The following is a 24,485-nucleotide window of genomic DNA, read 5'->3' on the forward strand; positions in this document are numbered from 1 at the left end:
CTTCCTGATTTTTCACTATTGCAAACAATTCCAAAATTTGCTTAGGTGTTTCACTCATAAATTGTAAAGTCCATTTTACTTACAGCATATTTGCTTTACTTAGTTCTGTTTCTGTCGTCGAGGACAGAGCAAGGGAAGGACCTTTTCCCGCACACGGAGGAGGGGGCCGGCCCGGGCCGAGCGCAGGTGAGGGCTGAGGCCCGCGTCCAGGTGAGGGGCCGGGCGGGGCGCAGGTGCCTGGATCTGGCCTCCCCCTGGGAGCTGAGCCGGAGGGCGGGGCGGGGCCGGCGGGCCCTCGCGGATAGTCCGGAGCCTGACGCGCGGGAGGCGGGGCCGGCGTGGGCGGGACCGGGTTGGCTGGGGGCGGGACCGGGCTGGCTGTGAGGCGGGGCCGCCGCTCTGGGGGGCGGGACGGGGTCCGCTGTGGGGGCGGGGCCGGAGAGGGGCGGGGTCGAGGCGGGGCCGCCACCGCCGCCGCGGGGAGCTGGGCGGGGTGGCGCTGACGCGACGGTCACGTGACGGCCCAGGAATGCCAACAATGTAGCGAATGTCCCGCTCGAGCTGCGCGCTGGGCCGCGGCGCTCGCGCCGGAAGATGGGGCCGCCCGCCCGCCAGCCCGCCGGCGCCCCGTGTCCCCACCCGCTGGCCGCCCCCGGGCCCGGCGTCCCCAGCGAGGTCCCGGAGGCGCGGGCCAGGCGGCCGCGGACGGCGTAGACGGCGCGAGGTGAGCGGGGAGGTGGGGTCCAGACCCGGGACGGGGCGGCGGGCGGGGCCGCGCGCTCGGCCGGGGGGGGTGTCCGCGCCGTCGGGCCGCCTCGGCCCCAGCCCCTCGGCCCCGCGGGCGGTGGTTCCCCGCCGAGGCTTCGCCCCGCTCCGGCCGAGCCGCGCCCCCGGGCCACCCCTTCCCCCACCAGCTCCGCCACCCCGACCCGGTCCGAAGCCGGGCCTCCCGGGACCCCCGTGCCCGGCTCTGGGCCGGGTTCCGACCCGGCTCGCGGTCCTGGGCCGCCGGCGGGGGCAGGCGGGGCCTGGGTGGCACACCTGCCCGGCCCGCGGGCGTCGGCCGGGCCCGACCGGTGCGCTGGGCGTGCGGTCCACGGGCGGCGGGGCCGGGGTCTCGCCGGGCTGGAATCCCGGCTGGAGCCCTCGCCCGGGGCCTCACGGGGTCCAGCGCCTGGCAGGTAGAGTCAGTGGCCAGGCAGCTCTCTTCCCAAAGTGCTCAGCAAATTCGTACGTTTTCAGAGGAAAGTTCGGCCACATTTTACTAAGAAACTTGAATGGAAAGTCACAAAATGTGTGTTGTTCACACAGGTGTTCAGTTTAAATTTTAACCCAGGAGTTGACAGGCCTTCCCTTAGTAATGGAGAAAGTAACTCCTGGCGCATTATTAGGAAAATTGTGCTAAGGAGACTTTGGTCCATATTTTCAGTTGAATTTAAGCTCCGTTCCCTGCAATGGATCACCATTTTCGAGCGCTCAATCTAGAGACTAAGCTGCTTTGTAACTTTTCCGTTTTTTTTTTAGCAAATGTATTAAGGCAGTAAAAGGAAAATCTTCAAAATAAGAATGCACAGACTGTTTAAGAAAGTCTGTTTTAAATTATAATTAACAAGACACTGTGTTATTCAACCTCATAAAATTTGGTCACTGTTTAGTGAATATACCAGCATTCCTTTGAAATTAAAATTGCTGAACATTTAATAAATCTCAAAAAGTCAAGCAGTTTATTGAATAACATATCTGAGCAGAAGCTGTCATGAAAAATTATTAAGGTGAATTACTAGAATCTTGGAATTTTTGAACTGGAGAGAATTCTTGCAGCTCTCCATCTGACTTGAAGTAGTTTTGACTTAGCTGTATGTATTTCTTTCTTTCCTTAGCAAATCCCTGGGTTGGTGGGAGGAACTTTCCTTTGGGGTGGGGGGATGTTTTTACCATAAGATGCCTTGTTATTTTGAATATCTTGTTGTAAATAGCCAGCTCTGGTCTCCTAAACCTCACTGCATGTGTGGGCTGGGGGTGGGGAGAGGTGTTGAAGCTGATAAATACCCGGTAAACTCACAGGAAAGATTTGGGGAACTTTTGGGGGAGGTGTTCTGATTTGTATTGGAAAAAACAGATTAACGTAGTTTTTGAAAAGCTGCTTTTATATTTTATTTCATGGTCATAATAATGTGAAACTTCTAAATAATGTTCTTCACTGATTTCTAAAAGAATGATGGGTTTGAAGAAAGAAGATCAATTCCCTGCATTTATTTTGTTTTGACTGTAAATCTGCTGTAAAAAAAACTCTCTGAATCTCCTTCCGTTTTAAAGACCGGTCCATCCTCACCAGTCCAGGGTCCCCAGCCCCATTGTGTGTGGGTGGCTGCTGCTCCTTGTGGAGATGGGGTTGGGTCTTATCACAGCAGCACCTGTAGAGGCTGCTGGGGCCTGAAGGTAGGTAGCCTGCTTTGCTGCTCACTTTCCTGTTGGTTGCTTTAAAGCCAGCAAAGGTTGACACCCTTGGACAGAGAGAGAACAGTTACAATGCTAAAATTAGGGTGGGAATTTGACTCTGACATTGTTCAGTGTTTGCCATTCACTCTAGGAAAACTTCGTATCTCTTGCCATCTGTCAACCTAGTAGTGACAGGTGTTTTTTTTTTTTACTTATTGTCTGTGTGCCAATATTTGACGTTCATAGGAATTTTTCTGCAAGATAAGTGAACACTCATATTTTGTAGCATTGGTTTGCATTTATTATTAACTGGTCTGATTTTGTGGTACCAGGCAGATCCTGTAGTCTCTAAATGCAGTTGGGATGGTGAGAACCTTTCTGAGGATGTAAGTTGGCTTTTCAATGGAGTGGATCTCTGTTTGGGGTCGTGACTCCAGGCGGTGATCTTGAGCTGGAGTGCTGAGGACTGGCTTTTTCCTTACTCATTAACTCAGTCCTGTCCTGCTTCACAGGAGTGCCACTCCTGTGTTTTCATTAAATTGACCCAGAGGGTACCTCCCCGCAACACACACCCACAGTTATCTCCGTCTTTCTCTTCAGTGTTTTAGCCTTTTCACAGGAAGTCCCAGGCTCCAGGAATAGCTTCACACTTCCTCCGTCCAATGTCAGCCCTTTCCCCTTTCCAGCTTTGGTGACACTACCCTTTCTCTGAGAGGTCTCTGAATAGGCCTGGTCACTGGGATTCCGGGGACAGTGACGGTCACCTCTGTCCACAGCAGTGGCTCAGGTGGTCAGAGCCCTGGCCAGGAAGTGTCTGACCCTGGGAAAGGAGGGTGTTGGAAGGGGGCAACGCTTCTCAAAGAGCGGAAGCCCTGCTGGAGCGTGGAAAGAACACAGGAGACTCACTTGCTGGGTTGCTTGCTGTGAGGAGTGCTGCACAGAACAGACCGTACGTTTATCCCTGGCCTGCCCATTCCGCATGGTGGTCTTGGGTACAGACTTCTATAGCTCGATGGTTTTTATGCTGCTGTTCATAATGTGTGTGTCTGTGTGTCGGTATACACACACATGGATGTCTGTGTCTATATATCATACCGATGTCGTGTATAAAGCCAGTAAGGCATGTGGTGGTTTCTTTTCCCTGGGTCTGAAACTTACGTGGAGGTGAGGCTCTGTCTTACCTGGGTAACCTGACGTACCGTCCAGCACAGCATTTGACACATGTGGAAGACCTCTGTGCCCTCTGAAACCTTGTGATTGCACCCTTGATTGGAAGGATGTTTTCAGGGACTCTCCTGGTGAGGGGTGGCCCTGGCATGGGGTTTCCTGGCTGGGGCAGCCCTGGAGTCGGCCATCAGCGTGGTGGTTTATGATTCTGGCGTTCAGCACCTGGCTGGAGGCCTGACCCGGCTGCCTGATCTCGTTTCAGCTTTGCTAGTTAATTATAGTAAAGATACGATTTAACTAATAACTGGAATTTTAGGTCCAAGAAATAGTGTTTAAAAAAATGCCATATGTCATTAGTGTGGGTCCCACAGGATGTGGGTTTCATTGGTTCCCTGGTCGGTGCTGAATGTGTACTTGGCAGCCAGTGAGGTTGTGAAGCACTTGGAGGAATTAGAATAAGAATTCTTGAACATCTGATAACATTTTCCAGGATTGGTTGAAGGATAGGATTGAGTTTGGTAGGGCCACATTAAGGTTTGCTTAGAATACTGTTCTTCATATTGTTTTTAGTGGAGCCACCTGGACTCGGGATAGGCCTTAGCCATTGTCTCAGCCCCAGATTTGAAAATGAGTTTTGTTTTGTGAGTTGTGTTGCAGTTTTAAAATTCCAGTGTCATATAGTTTCTTCTGAGATATATTTAAGTCAGTTGATGATACCTAAGAAAGTCCTGACATTAGACTGCTTTGTTTGCTACCCACCCCACCTTTTTTTTTTGGTGCACTGTGGGGTCTTAGTTCTCTGGCCTCAGTAGTGAAAACAAAGAATTCTAACCACTGCACCACCAGGAATGTATGCTAAGTCGTTTCAGCTGTGTGCAACTCTTTGCGACCCCATGGACTGTACCTGCCAGGCTCCTCTGTCCATGGGATTCTCCAGGCAGGAATACCAGAGTGGGTTGCCATTCCCTCTTCCAGGGGATCTTCCTGACCCAGGGATTGAACCCATGTCCCTTATGTCTCCTGCATTGGCAGGCCGGTTCTTTACCACTAGCGCCCCCTGGGAAGCCTGTATAATTTTATTAATTTATTTTTGGCTGTGATGGGTCTTTGGCGCTGTGCAGATTTTCTCTAGTTGTGGGGAGCGGGGGCTGCTGTCGTTGAGGTGTGCGGGTGGCTTCTCTTGTCACGGAGCGCAAGCTCCAGGCACAAGGTCTCAGTAGTTACAGCACATGGACTTGGTAGTTGCGGCTCCCGGGCTCTAGAGCACAGGCTCAGTAGTTCTGGCGCACCAGTTTAGTTGCTCCATGGCATGTGGGGTCTTCCCAGACCAGGGATCGAACCCATGTCTTCTGCATTGGCAGGCAGATTCTTTACCACTGAGCCACCAGGGAGGCCCACCCTCATTTTTTTAAAGACCCTTGAGACCTTAGGTCATAGGGCTCTTAGGGCCTTTTGAAATTCTGGGTGAGAGAGCTTATTAAAGTGGTACGGTAGTATGTCAAGAGGGGCTCATTTCCATCTGCAGTCGTAATTGACTGATGAGTATTCTCATGAAAAATGCTTTCAGAAGTTCATAATTTTGCCATGAAATCAATTGTCGTCAATCTAAAGTGTAAAATACAAGGTCTCAAGCTGAGAAAATACTTGGATTCTTTGTGTGACTGAGGGAAAGCTTCATCCTTCCCTAGTGATTCAGGCAGGACAGGCCTGCCGGTAGGTGTCTGGCACCATCACCGAGGAAGCCAGGTGTGCCTAGGGGAGCACAGTGGGAAGAGGATGAGAGCATGGAGCGAGGGTCCTCCCGCCCCCTCTACACAAGGAGCTTTCCCAGGTGCAGGTTGAGGGGCTGTCACTGAATAACTCTGTCACCTTTTCTGTATGTTTGAAAATCTTCATAATGAAATGCTGAGGGGGTGGAAAAGAAAGGACAGACACCACTACGTCTGACCTGGATTCCGTTCAGGGGCACCTCCCCACCCCCCCCACCCCACCCCCCGGTGTTTCTTAGCTCATGTGTAAATGCAAACATGTCCGGTCTCTCCTGCACTGCTTGGCTTTATAATCGGGATGTTTGTGGGACCCACAGGCACTCAAGAGTAACTGGAGGGGGTGTGGCCTTGGGCAGCTGCTCCCCGGTGTGTTTCTGTGTGGGGTGGGGGGTTGCAGGCGATTCAGACCTCGTCTGTGAGCGGGGTGCACTTGTGTTAGCACCAGGGCTGGGGTTCGGCTTTTCCCAGCACAGTTGTGTTTGGAGGGGGAGCATGGTCAGACCTTGGCCCGCTGGATATGAATGTTAGATGCATTGGTGTAATGCTTATCATTTTAACCATTCCTGAGTGTACAGTTCAGTGGCAGTAAATACATGCGCACTGTCACTGCAGTCACTGCCACAGTCCGGACTTTTTCAGTGTCCTAAACAGAAGCTCTGTACCCATTAAGTAATAACCTTCTCAGCCCAGCCCTGGTCACTGCAGCCCACCTTGTCTCTGGATTTGCCTCATTAGAGTCACGTAGTGTTTTCCTTCTGTGTTTGGCTTCCTTCAAGCAGCATAATGTCCTCAAGGTTCATCCACATTGTGGCTTGTTGGTTCCCCTGGTGGCTCAGCAGTAAAGAACCCGCCTGGAATCCAGGAGACATGGGTTCAATCCCTGGGTCAGGAGGATCCCATGAAGAAGGAAGTGGTGACCCACTCCAGTATGCTTGCCTGAAAAATCCGATGGACAGAGGAGCCTGGTGGGTTATAGTCCATGGGGTTGCAAAGACTCCAACACAACTTAGTGACTGAACACCAGCTTGTGTCAAAGCTTTACTACTTTTTCTGGCTGAGCAGTATAGTGCAGTTGTGCAGCTTCTTACAGTGGTTTTTGTATAAACATCAGAAATATTGCATCTGAAGCTTGGAGAAGGGGCACAGCCCCTGCTGAGTGCTCTCCCAAGACCCCCGGGGGCCAGGTTTCAGCTCCAGCCCCGGACAGGGCACAGACCCAGGCAGTGGGCAGAGGCTCCCACCCTCAGTTCTCACAGTTCTCGCAGTTCAGGTGCTGGGGCCTGGGGCGGGTGGGGAGGCTGGGGGTGAACAGCAGGATCTCTGAGGTTGGGTGGGTGAGGGGCCCTCTGCTCTGGAGAGGTTTACAGCTGGGAGCCCTGAGGTTCACATGGTGAGCAGGTGGGAGGGGGTTGTCCCTGGACACAGGGCAGGCTTGCCACGCTCCAGCTGGAGGAAGAACCAGGTCCTCAGAGCTGTGCAGCCTGGATCAGGCTGCAGGCATGTGTTCACACAGAGTCTAATGGTGTCAGCTTTCCCCTGTCTGAGCTTTTCTCTCTTTAAAAAGAAAGATACTTTAACTTTATAAAGATTGTCATCAAAAACTCATTTTTTGACATTGAAGTACGGCTGATTTACAGTGTTAATTTAGACTCTTCAGTAAAGTGATTCAATTATGCACATAAGAGAGCTGAGCACTGATGAATTGATGTTTTTGAACTGTGGTGTTGGAGAAGACTCTGGAGAGTCCCTTGGCCTGCAAGGAGATCCAACCAGTCTATCCTAAAGGAGATCAGTCCTGGGTGTTCTTTGGAAAGAATGATGCTAAAGCTGAAACTCCAGTACTTTGGCCACCTCATGCAAAAAGTTGACTCATTGGAAAAGGCTCTGATGCTGGGAAAGATTGAGGGCAGGAGGAGAAGGGGACGACAGAGGATGAGATGGCTGGATGGCATCACTGACTCGATGGATGTGAGTTTGAGTGAACTCCAGGAGTTGGTGATGGACAAGGAGGCCTGGTGTGCTGCAATTTATGGGGTCGCAAAGAGTCGGACACGACTGAGCAACTGAACTGAACTGAACTGATACACTATTTTTCTATTCTTTGCCATTGTGGCTTATTGCAGGATATTGAATATAGTTTCCTGTGCTATACATTAGGATCTTGTTTATCCATTCTATATATAATAGTCTGTATCTGCTAACCTCAAACTCCTAATTGGACACTCCTCACAACTTTGCCCGTGGCAACCACAAGTCTGCTCTGTATGCTTGTGAGTCTGTTTCTGCTTCATAGATAGGCTCTTTTGTGTCATATTTTAGATTTCACATATAAGTGATGTCATATGGTGTTAGTCTTTCTCTGTTTGACTCACTTCACTTAGTACGATAATCTCTTTAAGTCCATCCATGTTGCTGCAAATGGCATTTCATTCTTTTTAATGGCTGAGTAGGATTTCATTGAGTATATGTACCACATCTTCATCCACTCATCAGTTGATGGACATTTAGGTTGCTGCCATATTCTGGCTATTGTATTAATAAATAGTGCTGCTATGAATATAGGTGTGCATGTATCATTTTGAAGTAGAGTTTTCTCCAGATATGTGCCCAGGAGTGGGATTGCTGGATCATGTGTTAACTGTATTTTTAGTTTTACCGGGAACCTCCGTACAATTCTGCACAGTGGCTGTATCAATTTACATTTGCATCAACAGAGTAGGAGCGTTCCCTTTTCTCTACATCCTCTCTCAGTTCAGTTCAGTCGCGTCCGACTCTTTGCGACCCCATGAATTGCAGCACGCCAGGCCTCCTTGTCCATCACCAACTCCCGGAGTTCACTCAAACTCAGGTCCATCGACTCGGTGATTCCATCCAGCCATCTCATCCTCTGTCGTCCCCTTCTGCTCCTGCCCCCAATCCCTCCCAGCATCAGAGTCTTTTCCAGTGAGTCAACTCTTCGCATGAGGTGGCCAAAGTACTGGAGTTTCAGCTTTAGCATCATTCCTTCCAGTGAACACCCAGGACTGATCTCCTTTAGGATGAACTGGTTGGATTTCCTTGCAATCCAAGGGACTCTCCAGAGTCTTCTCCAACACCACAGTTCAAAAGCATCAATTCTTCAGCGCTCAGCTTTCTTCACAGTCCAACTCTCACATCCATACATGACCACTGGAAAAACCATAGCCTTGACTAGACGGACCTTTGTTGGCAAAGTAATGTTTCTGCTTTTCAATATGCTATCTAGGTTGGTCCTAACTTTCCTTCCAAGGAGTAAGCGTCTTTTAATTTCATGGCTGCAGTCACCATCTGCAGTGATTTTGGAGCCCCCAAAAATAAAGTCTGACACTGTTTCCACTGTTTCCCCATCTATAGGCCATGAAGTGATGGGACCAGATGCCATGAATGTTGAGCTTTAAGCCAACTTTTTCACTCTCCTCTTTCACTTTCATCAAGAGGCTTTATAGTTCCTCTTTCTGCCATAAGAGTGGTGTCATCTGCGTATCTGAGGTTATTGATATTTCTCCCAGCAATCTTAAGTCCAGCTTGTGCTTCTTCCAGCCCAGCCTTTCTCATGATGTACTCTGCATATAAGTTAAATAAGCAGAGTGACAATATACAGCCTTGACATATTCCTTTTTCTATTTGGAACCAGTCTGTTGTTCCATGTCCAGTTCTAACTGTTGCTTCCTGACCTGCATATAGGTTTCTCAAGAAGCAGGTCAGGTGGTCTGGTATTCCCATCACTTTCAGAATTTTCCACAGTTTATTGTGATCCACACAGTCAAAGGCTTTGGCATAGTCAATAAAGCAGAAATAGATGTTTTTCTGGAACTCTCTTCCTTTTTTGATGATCCAGCAGATGTTGGCAATTTGATCTCTGGTTCCTCTGCCTTTTCTAAAACCAGCTTGAACATCTGGAAGTTCACGGTTCATGTGTTGCTGAAGCCTGGCTTGGAGAATTTTGAGCATTACTTTACTAGCGTGAGAGATGAGTGCAATTGTGCGGTAGTTTGAGCATTCTTTGGTATTGCCTTTCTTTGGGAGTGGAATGAAAACTGACCTTTTCCAGTCCTGTGGCCACTGCTGAGTTTTCCAAACTTGTTGGCATATTGAGTGCAGCACTTTCACAGCATCATCTTTCAGGATTTGAAATAGCTCAACTGGAAACATCACCTCCACTAACCTTGTTCATAGTGATGCTTTCTAAGGCCCCCTTGACGTCACATTCCAGGATGTCTGGCTCTAGGTGAGTGATCACACCATTGTGATTATCTTGGTCGTGAAGATCTTTTTTGTACAGTTCTTCTGTGTGTTCTTGCCACCTCTTCTTAATATCTTCTGCTTCTGTTAGGTCCATACCATTTCTGTCCTTTATTAAGCCCATCTTTGCATAAAATGTTTCCTTGGTATCTCTACTTTTCTTGAAGAGATCTCTAGTCTTTCCCATTCTGTCATTTTCCTCTATTTCTTTGTATTGATCTCTGAGTAAGGCTTTCTTATCTCTTCTTGCTATTCTTTGGAACTCTGCATTCAGATGCTTATATCTTTCCTTTTCTCCTTTTTGTTATTTGTAGACATTTTGATGTTGGCCATTCTGACCAGTGTGAGGTGATACCTCATTGTGGTTTTGATTTGCATTTCTCTAATAATTAGTGATGTTGAGCATCTTGACATGTGCCTGTTGACCATCTGTATGTCTTTTTTAGAGAAATGTCTGTTTAGGTCTTCTGCCCATTTTTTGATTAGGTTGTTTCTGTTGTTGTTGTTGAGTTTGTCCATTCCTAAAAAGTACTGCTAACATTATGTGGGAAACACCAGTGAACACCTTCTGATTTTCCTTTTCAGGTGGAGATGATCTTCAAAATGAAGACCCTGGAAAATGTTTGGTTCTCTGCAGGAACTACAAAAATGGAAGGAAAGGACACTTTCAAAAGGAAACTGTTGTGAAAGCGTGTTTACAGCTAACTGATACTGTTGGTCTTGTCCCTTAAACAATAAAACGCTTTAAGAAGATTGTATTTATGGTCAGAGGAACCTGGGCTGACCATGCGGCCGAAGACCTTCCCTGCCACCACATACTCGGGGAACAGCCGGCAGCGGCTGCAGGAGATCCGGGAAGGGCTGAAGCAGCCGCCTGTGGGGCCGGGCAGTGACGCCGCCCTGGACGCCAAGGTCCTAGGGGGCAAGGACACTGCCCGGCAGCAACAGATGAGGAGTGCCCCGAAGTTTGGGCCGTACCAGAAAGCCCTGCGGGAGATCAGATACTCCTTGCTCCCCTTTGCTAACGAGTCGGGCACCTCAGCCGCCACAGAAGTGAACAGGCAGATGCTGCAGGAGCTGGTGGATGCGGGCTGTGACCAGGTGGGTACAGGCCCCAGAGGCTGCCTGTGGGCTGGCCCAGGGATAGCCCATTTGGGGTACAGAGGAGCCCTGCAAATGTCCCTGGAGAGGGGTGTCTGGGCTACAAGCCCCCTTCTCCTCAAAACCGTCCTGTGAGCTACTTTCCTTCTCCAGCGCGATCCAGAGATCTGAGCTCTCCGCAAAGGGTGCCCCTGGGAGGACTGGCAAACTTTCCCCCATAGCCCTTTTTAAGGTTTATTTGGCTTATTCTGGGCTCTCATGGGAAAGAGACAGCTTCCTTTAACCTGTTTTTGTTTTGTGCGTTTTTTAATTCAGGGGGAAGGTTGATTAGCATGAAGTGGCTCTTTGACTCTTTTTCCTCCTGTTTTAAAAGATAGCACGTACACTGTTAGAGGAGATGTAACTATATTAAAGAAAAGAGAAAGACTAGAATAAAATGCTTCAGAAATCATCAGAATGGTGCAACACAGTGTGATGTCTCCAGTTAGTGGTGTGAAAGTGAAAGTCGCTCAGTTGTGTCTGACTCTTTGCGAACCCATGGACTATACAGCCCATGGAATTCTCCAGGCCAGAATACTGTGGGTAGCCTTTCCCTTCTCCAGGGGATCTTCCCAACCCAGCAATCAAACCCAGGTCTCCCACATTGCAGGCAGATTCTTTACCAGCTGAGCCACAAGGGAAGCCCAAGAATACTGGAGTAGGTAGCCTATCCCTTCTCCAGGGGATCTTCCTGACCCAGAAATTGAACTGGGGTCTCCTGCTTTGCAGGCGGATTCTTTACCAACTGAGCTATCAGGGTGGAGGCACCAAATACACGTAAACACACACGGGAACCATGTATTTAGCAATGCTGAGCTGTGCATGGGGTATCAGTGACACGTAACCAGTAAAAATGCCCTTGCCTCATGAAACGGCTTCTGAAGGCAGGTGCTTTACCAGCACCTGTTGTGTGGAAGTCAGAGCTGGGTGAATGAGGACACAAGCCGGACACTTCTGCTGCTTGGGGACTGAGCAGGGTTCATGCTCAGGGCACCTCAGGAAGGCTTGAGCACCTTCAGTTCTTTAGAAATAACCTAATTATGCACTCCTGGCCTCGGAGTCCCAGGACCTGGGAGAAAAGAAACAACTCCCCCTTTTACTTCTAAAAGCTCCGTCAACCCTCTTGTAGTTTCTTACCAGATAATCTACATTTCTCAGACAATCTGTTTGTGAGACTAGTGGTACTGCTTGCAGGCTTCCTGGAGCCTCTGGGCCGTGCGGGAACTCTCCTGTGGGTGATGAGCTTTGTTGTGTTGAGAGCTGCTCCCCTCCAGCCCAGGGCTGTGAGCAACGGGTGCAGAGTGGTTAGTGCAAGCGACAGCAGAGGCTCGACCGTTCTCTCTGTGAGCATGTGAAGCAAGATCAGCTGCCAGCTGCTGCCCCCTGACAGACAGGTGAGATGGTTGTGATGGTCAGAAGGAGCCAGCCATCCCGGGGAAATAGTGGGTAAGAGTGCAGAGACTCAGCCTGACTGCAGAACTGAAAACCTCCTCCTGTAAGTCACTTACAAACAAAAGAGCTGTTATTGCAGTTGTGATATAAAGAAACAAATCAGGCAAATGATCCAGAATTCAGGTGGGATCTCATTGTGGTAAAATCCATTAGTGATAATTGCAGTGCAGGAAATAATGAAGTCGGTACTGTTTCTAATACATTAAAACACAAATATAATAAAATGAAGTATTGGGGTACCCTGTAAGTTCCCATCAGCATTTAGTTTATGTTAACTGCTAACAGAAAGGACTGCCATTTTAATGCTCCTGAAATAATCCATCAGTTTGGTGTATAGTGTTACTTTATGATTTAAAACAACTCTGCTGTGACTCTGACCTTCCAACTCAGACTTTTTCCTGTCCTGGTTAGAGGGTACATTTCCTTTCAGAGAAATCTGGTTCGAAAGTTATTATCTGGGGGCTTCCCTGGTGGTCCAGTGGTTTTAGACCCCCCACTTCCAATGCAGGAGGTTGGCTTTAATTGCTGGTTGGGGAACTAAGATCCAACATGCTGTGAGGTATGGCCAAAATGGGGGAAAAGAATTTTAAAAAAGATTCCTAAGGCACATGGAAGGATGTTCAACATCACTAATTAAGAGAAATGCAAATCAAACCTACAGTGAAGTACCCCCTCACAGAGGTCAGAATGGTCATTATCAGAAAGTCAACAAATAAATGCTAGAGAGGGTGTGGAGAAAACAGAATCCTCCTACACTGTTGGTGGGAACATAAACTGGTGCAGCCACTATGGAGAACAGTATCGAGGTTTCTTAAAAAACTAAACATAGAGTTACTGCATGACCCAGCAATCCCACTCCTGGGCGTAAATCCAGAAAATATAAAAACTCTAGTTCAGAAAGATATAACCACTTCTGTGTTCAGAGCAGCATTGTTTACAATAGCCAAGACACGGCAGCAACCTAAATTTACGTCGGAATGAGTGGATAAGATGTGGTGTGTGTATACACACACAGTATCATATGTGTCTGCCATAAACAATGAAATAATGCCATTTGCAGCAACATGGATGCAACTTAGAGATTGTCAAATTCAGTGAAGCAAGTCAGAGAAAGATAATCATTAGTTATATGTGGAACCTGATTTTTTTAAAAGATACAAATGAATTTATTTACAAAATAGTCTTACAGATATCAAAAACAACCTTATGGTTACCAAAGGCGGAATGTGGAGGGGAGGGATAAATAAGGAGTTTGTAACATATACACACTAATATGTAAAATAGGTAACCAACAAGGACTTACCATATAGCACAAGGAACTCTACTCAATATCCTATGAAAACCTATGTGAGAAAATCTGAAAAAGAATAATAGAGGTATATGTATAATTGAATCACTTCGCTGTACCCCTGCAACTGCTGACATTATAAATCAAAGATACTCCAATTAAGAAAGAAAATGATGCCCAGGTGGGAGGAATACCAAAGGGCAGCCATTGGCAAAGTACCCAGCTGAGGAGTCAAGAGGGGACTTGATGTTTTATCACTTATCACAAGTATTCTATCACTTGTTTTTTAATACGTGGTCAGAATGATGTGTCCCAGAAGAGGTCACTGCCTCTCTGAAAGCAGACCCTTGTGTTTTTCTCCGGGAAGGTCCCCTTGTGGACGCAGTGAGGCCCGTGGTCTTCTGTCCGGTGGGTGACTCTGGAGGCGGCTCGGAAGGGGATGAGAGCTGCCTGCGCGCGGAGTCTCCGCTGTGGGGTATGGGGTCCTGGGTGGAGGAGGGCTGAGGGGCACCGCAGGGTCACCGGGTGAGGTGGCTCCTCTGAGTCGAAGACCAGGGGTGTGTGGGGCCGAGCTCGGGCCACGCCCCTAGAGCGGCACCCCCACACCCTGCCCTGCCGTGTGAGGGGCGCCGGGCGCGCAGCCTGTGCATCCGCTGTGGAGACAGCGGGAGGGCGATGGGCAGCTGGGAGCGTGGCCCGGCGGCCTGTGGACGGAGGGCCTTCCTGCCCGCAGGTCCAGGCGGAGCCGTCGTGACGGAGAGGTGGGGTCGGAGCGAGGGCACCGCTCACGAGAAACCCATGGTCCTGGACCCCTAGACAGATGAGCCGATGAGAAAGCAACCAAGCTTAGTTTTTTGAGAGATTTAAAATTTTCAAAAATTCAAGCAAAACCGCACACTTATGTTTTTCTAAACGTGCGATTCCTCTACGCCCGCGGGGGGTGCCCGCCGGCTCCAGGAGGTACTCAGATGGGACCTGCCTCCGGCCAGGAGGCTGAAACTCCTTGACCCGTGCCGAGAACACAGCGGGCGCACCCGGACAGGCAGCCACGCAGGGACTGTGGGGCCTCCCTGGAGGCCTGGGGCTGAGACTCCCCGCTCCCAGTGCAGGGGCTTGGGTGCGGTCCCTCCTGGGGCACTGAGCCCTGTGGGCAGCCGCTAAGAGTTCACAGGCCGCAAACAGAGAGAGATGCCGCAACTGAAAGATCCCAGTGCTACAGCTCAAGAACCGGCGCAGCAAAACACGTAAAAACAAGTAGCTGAAAACAAAACAGAGGCACGCAGTAGCTTCCTGGGAGAGTTGGTGTGGAGCAGACTGTCCCACTCGGGCACCTGGGTGACGGTATCAGGACAGTGACTCACTTGTAAAATTTATTTTTAAAACCAAAAACATTTTGTTCTGGGGTACAGCTGGTTAATAATGTTGTGATAGTTTCAGGTGGACAGCAAAGGGACTCAGCCATATGTGTACATGTATCCATTCTCCCCCGAACTCCCCACATATCCAGGCTGCCACATAACACTGACTGCTCACCTTGTTGGATGCTACACGGTTCTACAGACACCTGACATGAGCTGAGTGTCTAAGGTTTCAGAGACCTTTTTCCTAAAATAATTATTATTTACTTTTGGCTGTGCTTGTTGCCGTGTGCAGGCTTTCTCTGGTTGCGGGGAGCTGGAGTGACTCTTCGTTGTGGGTGCATGGGCATCTCATGCGGTGGTTTCTCTAGAGCACGTGGGTTTCAGTAGTTGTGACACATGGGTATGACAGTTGTGGCTTAGGGGCTCTGGAGCATGGACTCAAGTATATGTGGCTCTGGGCTTAGTTGCTCTGCTGCCTGTGGGATCTTCCTGCACCAGGGTTCAAACCAGTGTCCTTTGCACTGCAAGACAGACTGTTAACAATTGGACCACCAGGGAAGACCCTCAGAGACCTTTCTGATGTGTCTGGGTACATATGCGCTAGCCTGGGAGTGGGGAGGTCCTGCGTGAATGAGGCGGTCCAGAGGAGGGAGGCTACTTGAGGGGTGACTCTTCCCCAAGCCCCTCATGGCTCCTGTGAAGAAAGGAGTTATCTTCTGATGGGAAGGTGTCGACTGCTGACAGCACTCAGGCATTTTTAGTGAGGTGTTTTTCCAACTACAGAGCAGGATCCTTGAATGAGTGGAATAATCAGTTTTGTGGGCTCTGATAACAGTGCAGAGTAAGATCACACATAAATAAGGTTAAGTGTTGTTCTTATGAAATTGTGAGAGTGAAGACAAAACTGCTGTGTACTGTAGATGGACTGCTAGCCTTTCCTGCCTGGAGCATGACAGGCCACCTGTAACTCCTGGAGGCTCCACATTCCTCAGAAATTGAGAGAAGCCCTGATTTTAAAACTGAAAATTACATTTTCACTACCCTTTTTTCAAAACTAAATTGTCATAAAACAGATTGGATCTTTGTTTAGGGTTTTCAACTAGAAAAAGAACACTATTATTTGTGAATTTCTGAGAAAGGAGATTTCATTTGATTGAATCTGTAAAGCCACTCAGCAGACACTCTTTTTTTTTTTTTTTTGGAGTACTACACTCTACCTTCATTGGTCCGGTAACGTCTGGTCTGCCGCTCTGATGGGACCTTCGGGCTCAGAGCAATCATGCTGGGTCCCTGCAGCCGGCAGCGTTCGTGTTACTGCCGGGCTCATGCCTCTCTGCCCCAGGGGTGGAAGTGTGTTGTCGCTGGGGATCTCAGCCTCTCACGGTGCCGGAAGGCCTTCCTGACAGGTGACTTGAGGAAGTGTCCAGCGAATCATATTTCCTTCAGCACACTTCACTGCAGTGCTGGCCGAGGGAGCAGGGCGCTCACACCGCAGCGCTGGAGCTCCATGTATTCCACATGGGGTCGCTGGGCGGCGCTCTACCTGCCAGCCTCCCTCCTCTAGCTGCTGCCCCAGCATCCGTGTGCTGCAGGCTGCCCATTGGGCTCCGAAGGTTGGCAGGCCTCTCCATCCATCCGCGATGGGCGGCTGTGTCACAGACCCCACCTTCCCTGGAAGTCCAGTGGTTAAGATTCCTTGTGGTGAGGACAAAAAGTTGTTTTCTCTTATCTGTTTTTTCCTCTAAATTATTTAGCATTTTAATCCCACTTCCTTATTTAACTTTAAAATGATCTGTTTATATTTAGTGGAAGGACAAGGAAAGGGACATTTCAAAGAGTAAATAGAACATTCCAACACAACTTGCAGGATTCTGGTATAGCCTTTACCAAGGTCAGGGCTTGTGTCACAGCCTTTCATTACTTTCCTGCCTGTTTTAGAGCTTGTCTACAGAAAATCAGCCTCTTTGCATAGATTTTAGAATCATAGCACATGCTAATTTTTGCTTTTATGAGGTAATAAGTACTCCCTTGAGCACATTGCTCAGTGTAAGAAATGAGAACATCCTTTGGCTTCAAGTCAGAGCGACTAATCCCATCCAGGTGGGACTGACTTGGTGGCCCAGAGCAGCCCAGCTTTACCTGCCACCACAGCTGCTGTAACTGGCCCAGGCGGCGGGCAGGTGGGTGGTGAGAACCTGCAGGTGGGGACTCCTCCCTAGCACCCAGAGCGGAGAGGGGACCTTGACAGTGCTGGCATCAGTTGCTCTATAACAGACACAAGTTCTCCGAGCTCCTCTCCCTCCACCCCATCCTTGTGATCGTTGTAATTTTGAGTAAATCGCTCATCTGCCTTCTTGTTGTTAAGTCGCTAAGTCGTGTCTGACTCTGCTACCACATGGACTGCAGCACACCAGGCTTCCCTGTCCTTCACTATCTCCCAGAGTTTGCTCAGACTTATGTTCATTTAGTCACTGATGACATCCAACCATCTAATCCTCTGCTGCCCTCTTCTTTTCCTTCTCCTCCTTTCCCAGCATCAGGGTCTCTTCCAGTGAGTCAGTTCTTCGCATCAGGTGGCCAAAGTATCAGAGCTTCAGCTTCAGCATCAGTCCTTCCAATGAATATTCAGGGTTGATTTCCTTTAGGATTGACTGATTGGATCTCCTTGCTGTCCAAGGGACTCTTAAGAGTCTTCTCCAATACAATTCAAAGGTATCAATTCTTTGTCACCTGGCCTTCTTTATGGTCCAACTCTCACATGTGTACATAATTACTGGAAAAACCATAGATAACTTTGACTTATATGGACCTTTGTTGGCAAAGTGATGTTTGGTTTTTAATACACTGTCTAGGTTTGTTATAGCTTTCCTCCCAGGGAGCAAGCATCTTTTAATTTCATGGTTGCAGTCATCCATCTTAGTCTCGCCTTTTCCATCTTTGACACTTGGCTGGTGGTGCTCATTTCTCGGGGTGACTGGCAGGCAGGACAGGGCTTAGGTGCAGAGCCCTCTGCACGCCTTCACTCTGCTGGCATCCTGCCGAGTTCTTGCCAACAGCCTCTCCATGCAGACTCTCCAGCAGGGGCTCACGTTTTGGAAATTCTTGGCCTAGGGCCGAGCCTCCTGGTGTACAGACTGCCCCACGTGGGGTCACTCGGTTGTTTTCTCAGAGAAAATATCCATGCTCTGCTGTGGATGACCAGTTACTGTCCAGGGTTCAGTCCGGCACCTGCGGGCACAGGACCAGCCAGAGATCACAGCTTCCCTGAGACAAGGAGCATATGTGTAGCCAGGTCACACACAGCAGAGCACATGTGTCATGTGTATCCACAGAGCAAGAAAAGGATACACGTGCTGACACGCAGTGGGAGCCCCCACACATGCACAGTCTCTGGAAGCCAGTCTTGATGGAGGGAAGGAAGCATCTGTATGACATCTGCATCCTGACATCCCTGCCCCTGGTCGCCCGTGGGCTGACCGTCCCCTGCACAGTGGGACCACGGCTGCACAGGGGCTACTGTGGACACACATGAGACACAGCAGCTGCTCATTTAAAAAGTGTGGACTGGAGCTCAAAGGTCTGTGACAAGGATGCTTGGTGAGGAGGCCTGTGTGCTTTTTGCAGGGAAACGTCCGAATGGCAGGACTGGATGGCAGTAGTTATCTGCCCGGGAGAGTCTTCCCCCATACTCAGCCTGCTGAGTCCCAGGAGCCGACGCCGGCTTGTCACTGGTGATGAAACCTGCAGTGGTGCTTCTGCTCTGCCGGCTGCCCCCGTCCTCTGGTGCAGACTTGTCCCCGCCGGTCAGGTGGTCCCCCCAACGGGGCCTGTCTCCCAATCCCTTGCCGCCCACATGTGTGCCCTGGGCCTGGGGTCCTGCTACTCACACACTGGCCCTTCGCCTCCCAGTTCTTCCTCTAGCACTGTGGGCTGAGACAGACTGAATCTGTGTTAAGAAAACCAGAATTCCCAACAAGAATGAATTCAAATTCCACATAAATTCATTACTGAAAAAAATAGATGTGTTTTTCTTCAAAAGAGGTTGGACATAAATTACCATAACAACTATATACAAGACTATAGTGCTTCTTTAAGAACAAATCATGGAGATATAAGAATAGTTTTGTAGTTAAATATGAATCCAACCAAACTTCTTATTTGAGGGACTATGAAGTTGCAAGATGATGTAGAAAGCAGTACTTCCTGCAGACTGTGCAGCCAGATTATGACAGTAGAAGCAAGTGAAAGTGAAGTCACTCAGTCATGTCCAACTCTTTGCGACCCTGTGGACTGTAGTGCACCAGGCTCCTCCGTCCATGGGATTCTCCAGGCAAGAGTACTGGAGTGGGTTGCCATTTCCGTCTCCAGGGGATCTTCCCGACCCAGGGATTGAACCCAGGTTTCCTGCATTGCAGGCAGACGCTTTAACCTCTGAGCCACCAGGGAAGCCCTAATAGAAGCAAAGTTGGTGCTTTATTATCAGGCTCCTAACAGGACAACTATAATAATCTATGGGATATATTGGAATAAAAATACATTTTTAAGGTTCTCAAGTTTCACTTGTCACACCAGTAATCAGTATTGCGATAATGTTCTCATTTTCTGGTGAAATATTATTTCTTGGTGTTTTGTTAAATCTCTGTTCGTGATTATATTAAATATCTGTAAATTTAACTTTCCATAAAACTGATCTTAACAAATTGAGTTTATTTAGCAAACCCAACCATTCAGAGTTGAGGTAAAATTAATAAGTGGATATATTTTTCAGGTTATACCTGCAGTGAAAGTAGTTACCCATTGTCTACTGCTATGTAACAAACCATCCCAGAAGTTTTAGCGGCTGAAGAACAACCATAGTTTATTACTTATTATGATCCTCTGGGCTGTTCAGCTGTGTTGGTGGGGTTGAGCAGCCAGGCTGTTTGCTCACATGTTGGAACTGTAGCTGAGTCTGGGGGCTGGGATTGGCCTGATCCTGCCCCCTGGAGCAGACTGCAGGCCACCAAGATTCTAAGGGCAGAGCTGAGCCTGTGCACATGAGACTGCAGGTGTTGTCATGCTTATTCTGGACACAGGGACATGTGAAGAGAATAGAAGGTTCAGGACAGTTGACTGATCTGTGGTTCCCCGTACCCTGCTCTGACTGACTACCAGCCAAGAATACCTTTTCTCCTCCGTCTGCCCACATCCTACTGTCTTTGAAGAGCCAGCTGTGTGTCCTCATCTGGCCTGAGGACAGTCCCTGGTTCCTCTCCCTTCTCTGGCCCTCTTCCCCGGAAACTCATCCTAGCAGTGTTGGGGGGTGGGGGTTGGGGGTGCTTGTCTTTCCAGGACTCTTCTGGAAGAGGTGGGGGGAGCTGTCCTGCCAGGCCTGTCCCGGGGACCCATGCTCTCTCACCCACTGTAGCCCTTCCCCTGGCTCCCTCCCTAGTGTGGAGGAAGGCTGGTTCTCTGACTTCCACAGACCAGACAGGAATGTCTCCATCCAGTCACAGAAGTTTTCTCAGGAGGAGCAGAACAAAGTCTTCCAGGCCTACCATCAAGATCTGGGTGGGGTCAGTTTGTGTGAGGAAGAGGAAACAGAGATCAAAGATCAGGGTGGGGTCAGTGTGTGAGAGGCAGAAGAACCAGAGATCAAATTGCCAACATCCGTTGGATCATCGAAAAAGCAAGAGTTCCAGAAAAACATCTACTTCTTTATTGCCTATGCCAAAGCCTTTGACTGTGTGGATCACAACAAACTGTGGAAAATTCTTCAAGAGTTGGAATACCAGACCACTTGACCTGCCTTCTGAGAAATCTGTTTGCAGGTCAAGAAGCAACAGTTAGAACTGGACATGGAACAACAGACTGGTTCCAAACTGGGAAAGGAGTACATCAAGGCTGTATATTGTCACCCTGCTTATTTAACTTACATGCAGAGTAGTACATCATGCGAAATGCCAGACTAGATGAAGCACAAGCTGGACTCAAGATTGCCAGCAGAAATATCAATAACCTCAGATATGCAGATGACACCACCCTTATGGCAGAAAGCAAAGAACTAAAGAGCCTCTTGATGAAAGTGAAAGAGGAGAGTGAAAAAGATGGGTTAAAACTCAACATTCAGAAAACTAAGATCATGGCATCTGGTCCCATCACTTCATGGCAAATAGATGGGGAAACAATGGAAACACTGACAGACTCAATTTTTGAGGGGCTCCAAAATCACTGCAGATGGTGACTGCAGGTATGAAATTAAAAGATGCTTGCTGCTTGGAAGAAAAGCTGTGACCAACCTAGACAGCATATTAAAAAGCAGAGACATTACTTTGCCAACAAAGGTCTCTCTAGTCAAAGCTATGGTTTTTCCAGTAGTCATATATGGATGTGAGAGTTGGACTTAGAAAGAAAGCTGAGCATCGAAGAATTGATGCTTTTAAATTGTGGTGTTGGAGAAGGCTCTTTGAGAGTCCTTTGGACTGCAAGGGGATCCAACCAGTCCATCCTAAAGGAAATCACTCCTGAATATTCATTGGAAGAACTGATCCTGAAGCTGAAACTCCAATACTTTGGCCACCTGATTCGAAGAACTGACTCACTGGAAAAGACCCTGATGCTGGGAAAGATTGAAGGCAGGAGGAGAAGGAAACGACAGAGGATGAGATGGTTGGATGGCATCACTGACTCGATGGGCATGAGTTTGAGCAAGTTTTGGGAGTTGGTGAAGGACAGGGAAGCCTGGCATGCTGCAGTCCGTGGGCTCACAAAGGGTCAGACACGACTGAGTGACTGCACTGAGTGTGTGTGAGGTTCATCAGCCCCAAGATAAGTCCCCAGCAGTTCTTGCTCCACTGACTCGGAGGCGGGTGTGGTACAGAAAGGCTGTCCCTGGAAGCTTCAGGTGACCCACGCCCAGGCCCCCAGCTAATGTCTCTGTGCTCCCCTCTCCAGGAGATGGCGGGCAGGGCCCTCAAGCAGACCGGCAGCCGCAGCATCGAGGCTGCCCTGGAGTTCATCAGTAAGATGGGCTACCTGGAGCCAGGCAAGGAGCAGATCGTGCGGGTCGTCAAGCAGACCTCCCCAGGTGAGCGCACTGGGGGCTATGGAGAGGCGGCTGTGGGGAGAGGGCCTCATGGCCATCGCGTAGACCACCTCCCTCACAGGAGTCCGGATACGGGGACTGAACCTGCCCTGCCCAACATCCTGTATACCCCAGAATGGGGGCAGATTGACACTTAGCTGGGTCCTTACTTCCTGGGGGTTTGTGGAGTTCTGTTCATGAAAGGGAAAATTCAAAATGAAAATTAGGCCACTCAGCAGATTCTTTCTTCTGGACTTGTGGGGGAGTCTTAAGGGGAGGCTTATTTCATTGATTCTAAAACACACTTGTTTCCCACTTTGTGAGCTCGGAGACCAGGCTGCACGGTGGCAGGTGGCTCCAGAGTACAGTGCCTCAGGCAGAGGTGTGGGAAAGCCACTCCCACCATACTCCCGGGGAGGGAGGGCCAGTCGCCTCAGCGCCCCTGCCTGCTAGTCAGTGGGTGTTTCTCTTCCTGGGTAGAGCAGATGGAGCCATTTTGGGGACCTGAGGCCCCTGGGGGGCAATAAGGGATTCAGGATATTGACCAGAAGGAGTTTTGCCTGGAGACCTTGGATAAACCCAGTTCATCTGCTGAGTGAGGAACTTGCAAGGGCTTTGTATTAAATGCATTGTACCTTCCTTGAGATGAGAACACAGGTTTCCCTTTTCTTTTTTTTTTGAAGGCATAACATTTCAAAAATGTATTTATCTACTACATATCTTCAAAATATATAAACTAGAAATTGACAATTAAAAGAACAATAGAAAAACATTTTCACTGGGTGAATTTAACCACCTGTCTCAGGCACTGACTGAGAAACGCAGAGTGAAAACGGTGAGAACACGGACATTTGCCCGTCACATTTCGCTTCTCTTGATTGAGGAACGCCCTTAAGCATCGCCTTGCTGCCCCCACGTCCAGACCCTTGGGATCTCGGGGTCTGGGTGACAGCTCATCCCCCGCCCCGGCCCTGGGGGCAGCCCCGGCGCTGGTGCTTCATGTTCCCCTGGGGGGCTCTGCCGGGGCTCCTGCGGCGCTGGGAGGAGGGTACCCGACCGGCGACCCGGGGCCTTCTGCTCGCGGCCCTCTAACGCCGCCTCCGTCTCTGCCCGCAGGGAAGGGCCTGGCGCCGGCCCCCGGGCCACGAAGGCCGAGCTTCGAAGCACCGGGCGAGCCTTTCCCGCCCTTCACGCAGGTGGCCGGGCCGGCTTTTGAGGGCCCCGCCGCCCTGGACGAAGCACCCCGCCCGTACCCGGACTTCCTCTTCGCCGGCGTCGGGCCTCCTTGTCGTCCGCACCCGCCCAAGGGCTACACGGCCGCCGGGGAGGCAGCTCGCATGAGCCTCGCGGGTCCCGGGGGCGCGCACTACAGAGCCCCGCTGCTGGTGCCCGCGGAGCCCCTGGGCTATGGCGTCAAGCGCAGCTCCTCCTTCCAAAGCAAGGCGACCCCGGAGGCCGGCGCGTACGCGGGGCTGGCCGCCAAGGGCGCGGCCGCGCCGGTGCCAACCCCCGGCCTCCCGTTCCCAGCCCCCGGCGCCGCCTACGCTCCGGCCCCGCACCCCAAGCCGCCACACCAGGGACACCCGGGGCCCCCCCGGGGCGCCGCGTTCGCCGGCGACAGCGCCCCGCCCGGCCTGGCCGCCCCCGTGCGCACCGGCCTGGGCGCCGAGCGTTTCGAGCCGGGCGCGCCGCCTTGGCCGAGCGCCAGCCTGGCCCGGCGGGACTCGCTCCCCAAGCCGGGCCCCAGCCGCACCGGTTCGTTCAGCGGCGCCGCGGCCCCGCCTAACGCCGTAACGGCGGTCACGGCCGCGCGCATCCTGCATCCGGTGCGGAGCGTGCGCGTGCTGCGGCCTGAACCCCAGACGGCCGTGGGGCCCTCGCACCCCGCTTGGGCGCCGGCGCACCCGCCCGACGGCCCGGAACCCGCGGAGGAGCTCGCAGGGGGCGCCGAGGCGCGGGGCCGGCCCCCGCCTTATCCGCGGCACTTGCTGCGGCCGCAGGCCCGCGCCGAGCCGCTCGACGTGGACGGGCTGTGCGCTGGGCTGCAGCAGGGCCTCCGGGGCGGCCGCGCCTCTGAGCCCCCGGACGGCAGCCCCGCGAGCCCCGGGGCCACCAAAGCCGACAGGGTGGGCAGGGACCGGAAGCAGATCCAGACATCCCCAGTGCCCGTGCGTAGGGGCAGCCGCGATGAGGACAGGCGCGAGTCGCGCATCAAGAGCTACTCGCCTTCGGCCTTCAAGTTCTTCATGGAGCAGCACGTGGAGAACGTGCTCAAGACCCACCAGCAGAAGGTGGCACGCCGGCTGCAGCTGGAGCAGGAGATGGCGAAGGTGGGCGCAGGGCACGCCTGGTGTCGGGGTCCCAGTGGGAGAAGCCCCCCCCGCATCGTGTCCCCTGTCCCGGCTCTGGGTGGGGAGGACTGTGCGGATGTTCCCCCGGTGAACGAACGCGTCGCTTGTTACGGCGTGTCCTTTCCGGGGAGCAAATCCATCAAGGCCCTCCAACTGGTAAAGAAACACTTTGAAAGAGGAGAAAGAAAACTTGAG

The 24,485-nt window shown here is 50.7% G+C and overlaps 1 protein-coding gene across 1 annotated transcript in view; it reads left to right on the forward strand.

Moving 5' to 3' along the window:
* Positions 1-627: 627 nt before the first annotated feature.
* LATS2 (large tumor suppressor kinase 2) overlaps positions 628-24,485 on the forward strand; it is a 33,893-nt gene continuing 10,035 nt past the window's right edge. Inside the window, exons 1-4 of the mRNA XM_052649921.1 lie at positions 628-724; positions 10,221-10,736; positions 21,810-21,942; positions 23,056-24,269. Of these exons, the coding sequence (XP_052505881.1) occupies positions 10,422-10,736; positions 21,810-21,942; positions 23,056-24,269 (1,662 nt within the window). The 5' untranslated portion in view covers positions 628-724; positions 10,221-10,421. The remainder of the gene's footprint in view (positions 725-10,220; positions 10,737-21,809; positions 21,943-23,055; positions 24,270-24,485) is intronic.

This window comes from Budorcas taxicolor, chromosome 12 (assembly GCF_023091745.1).
Source record: "Budorcas taxicolor isolate Tak-1 chromosome 12, Takin1.1, whole genome shotgun sequence".
Classification (NCBI taxonomy): domain Eukaryota; kingdom Metazoa; phylum Chordata; class Mammalia; order Artiodactyla; family Bovidae; genus Budorcas; species Budorcas taxicolor.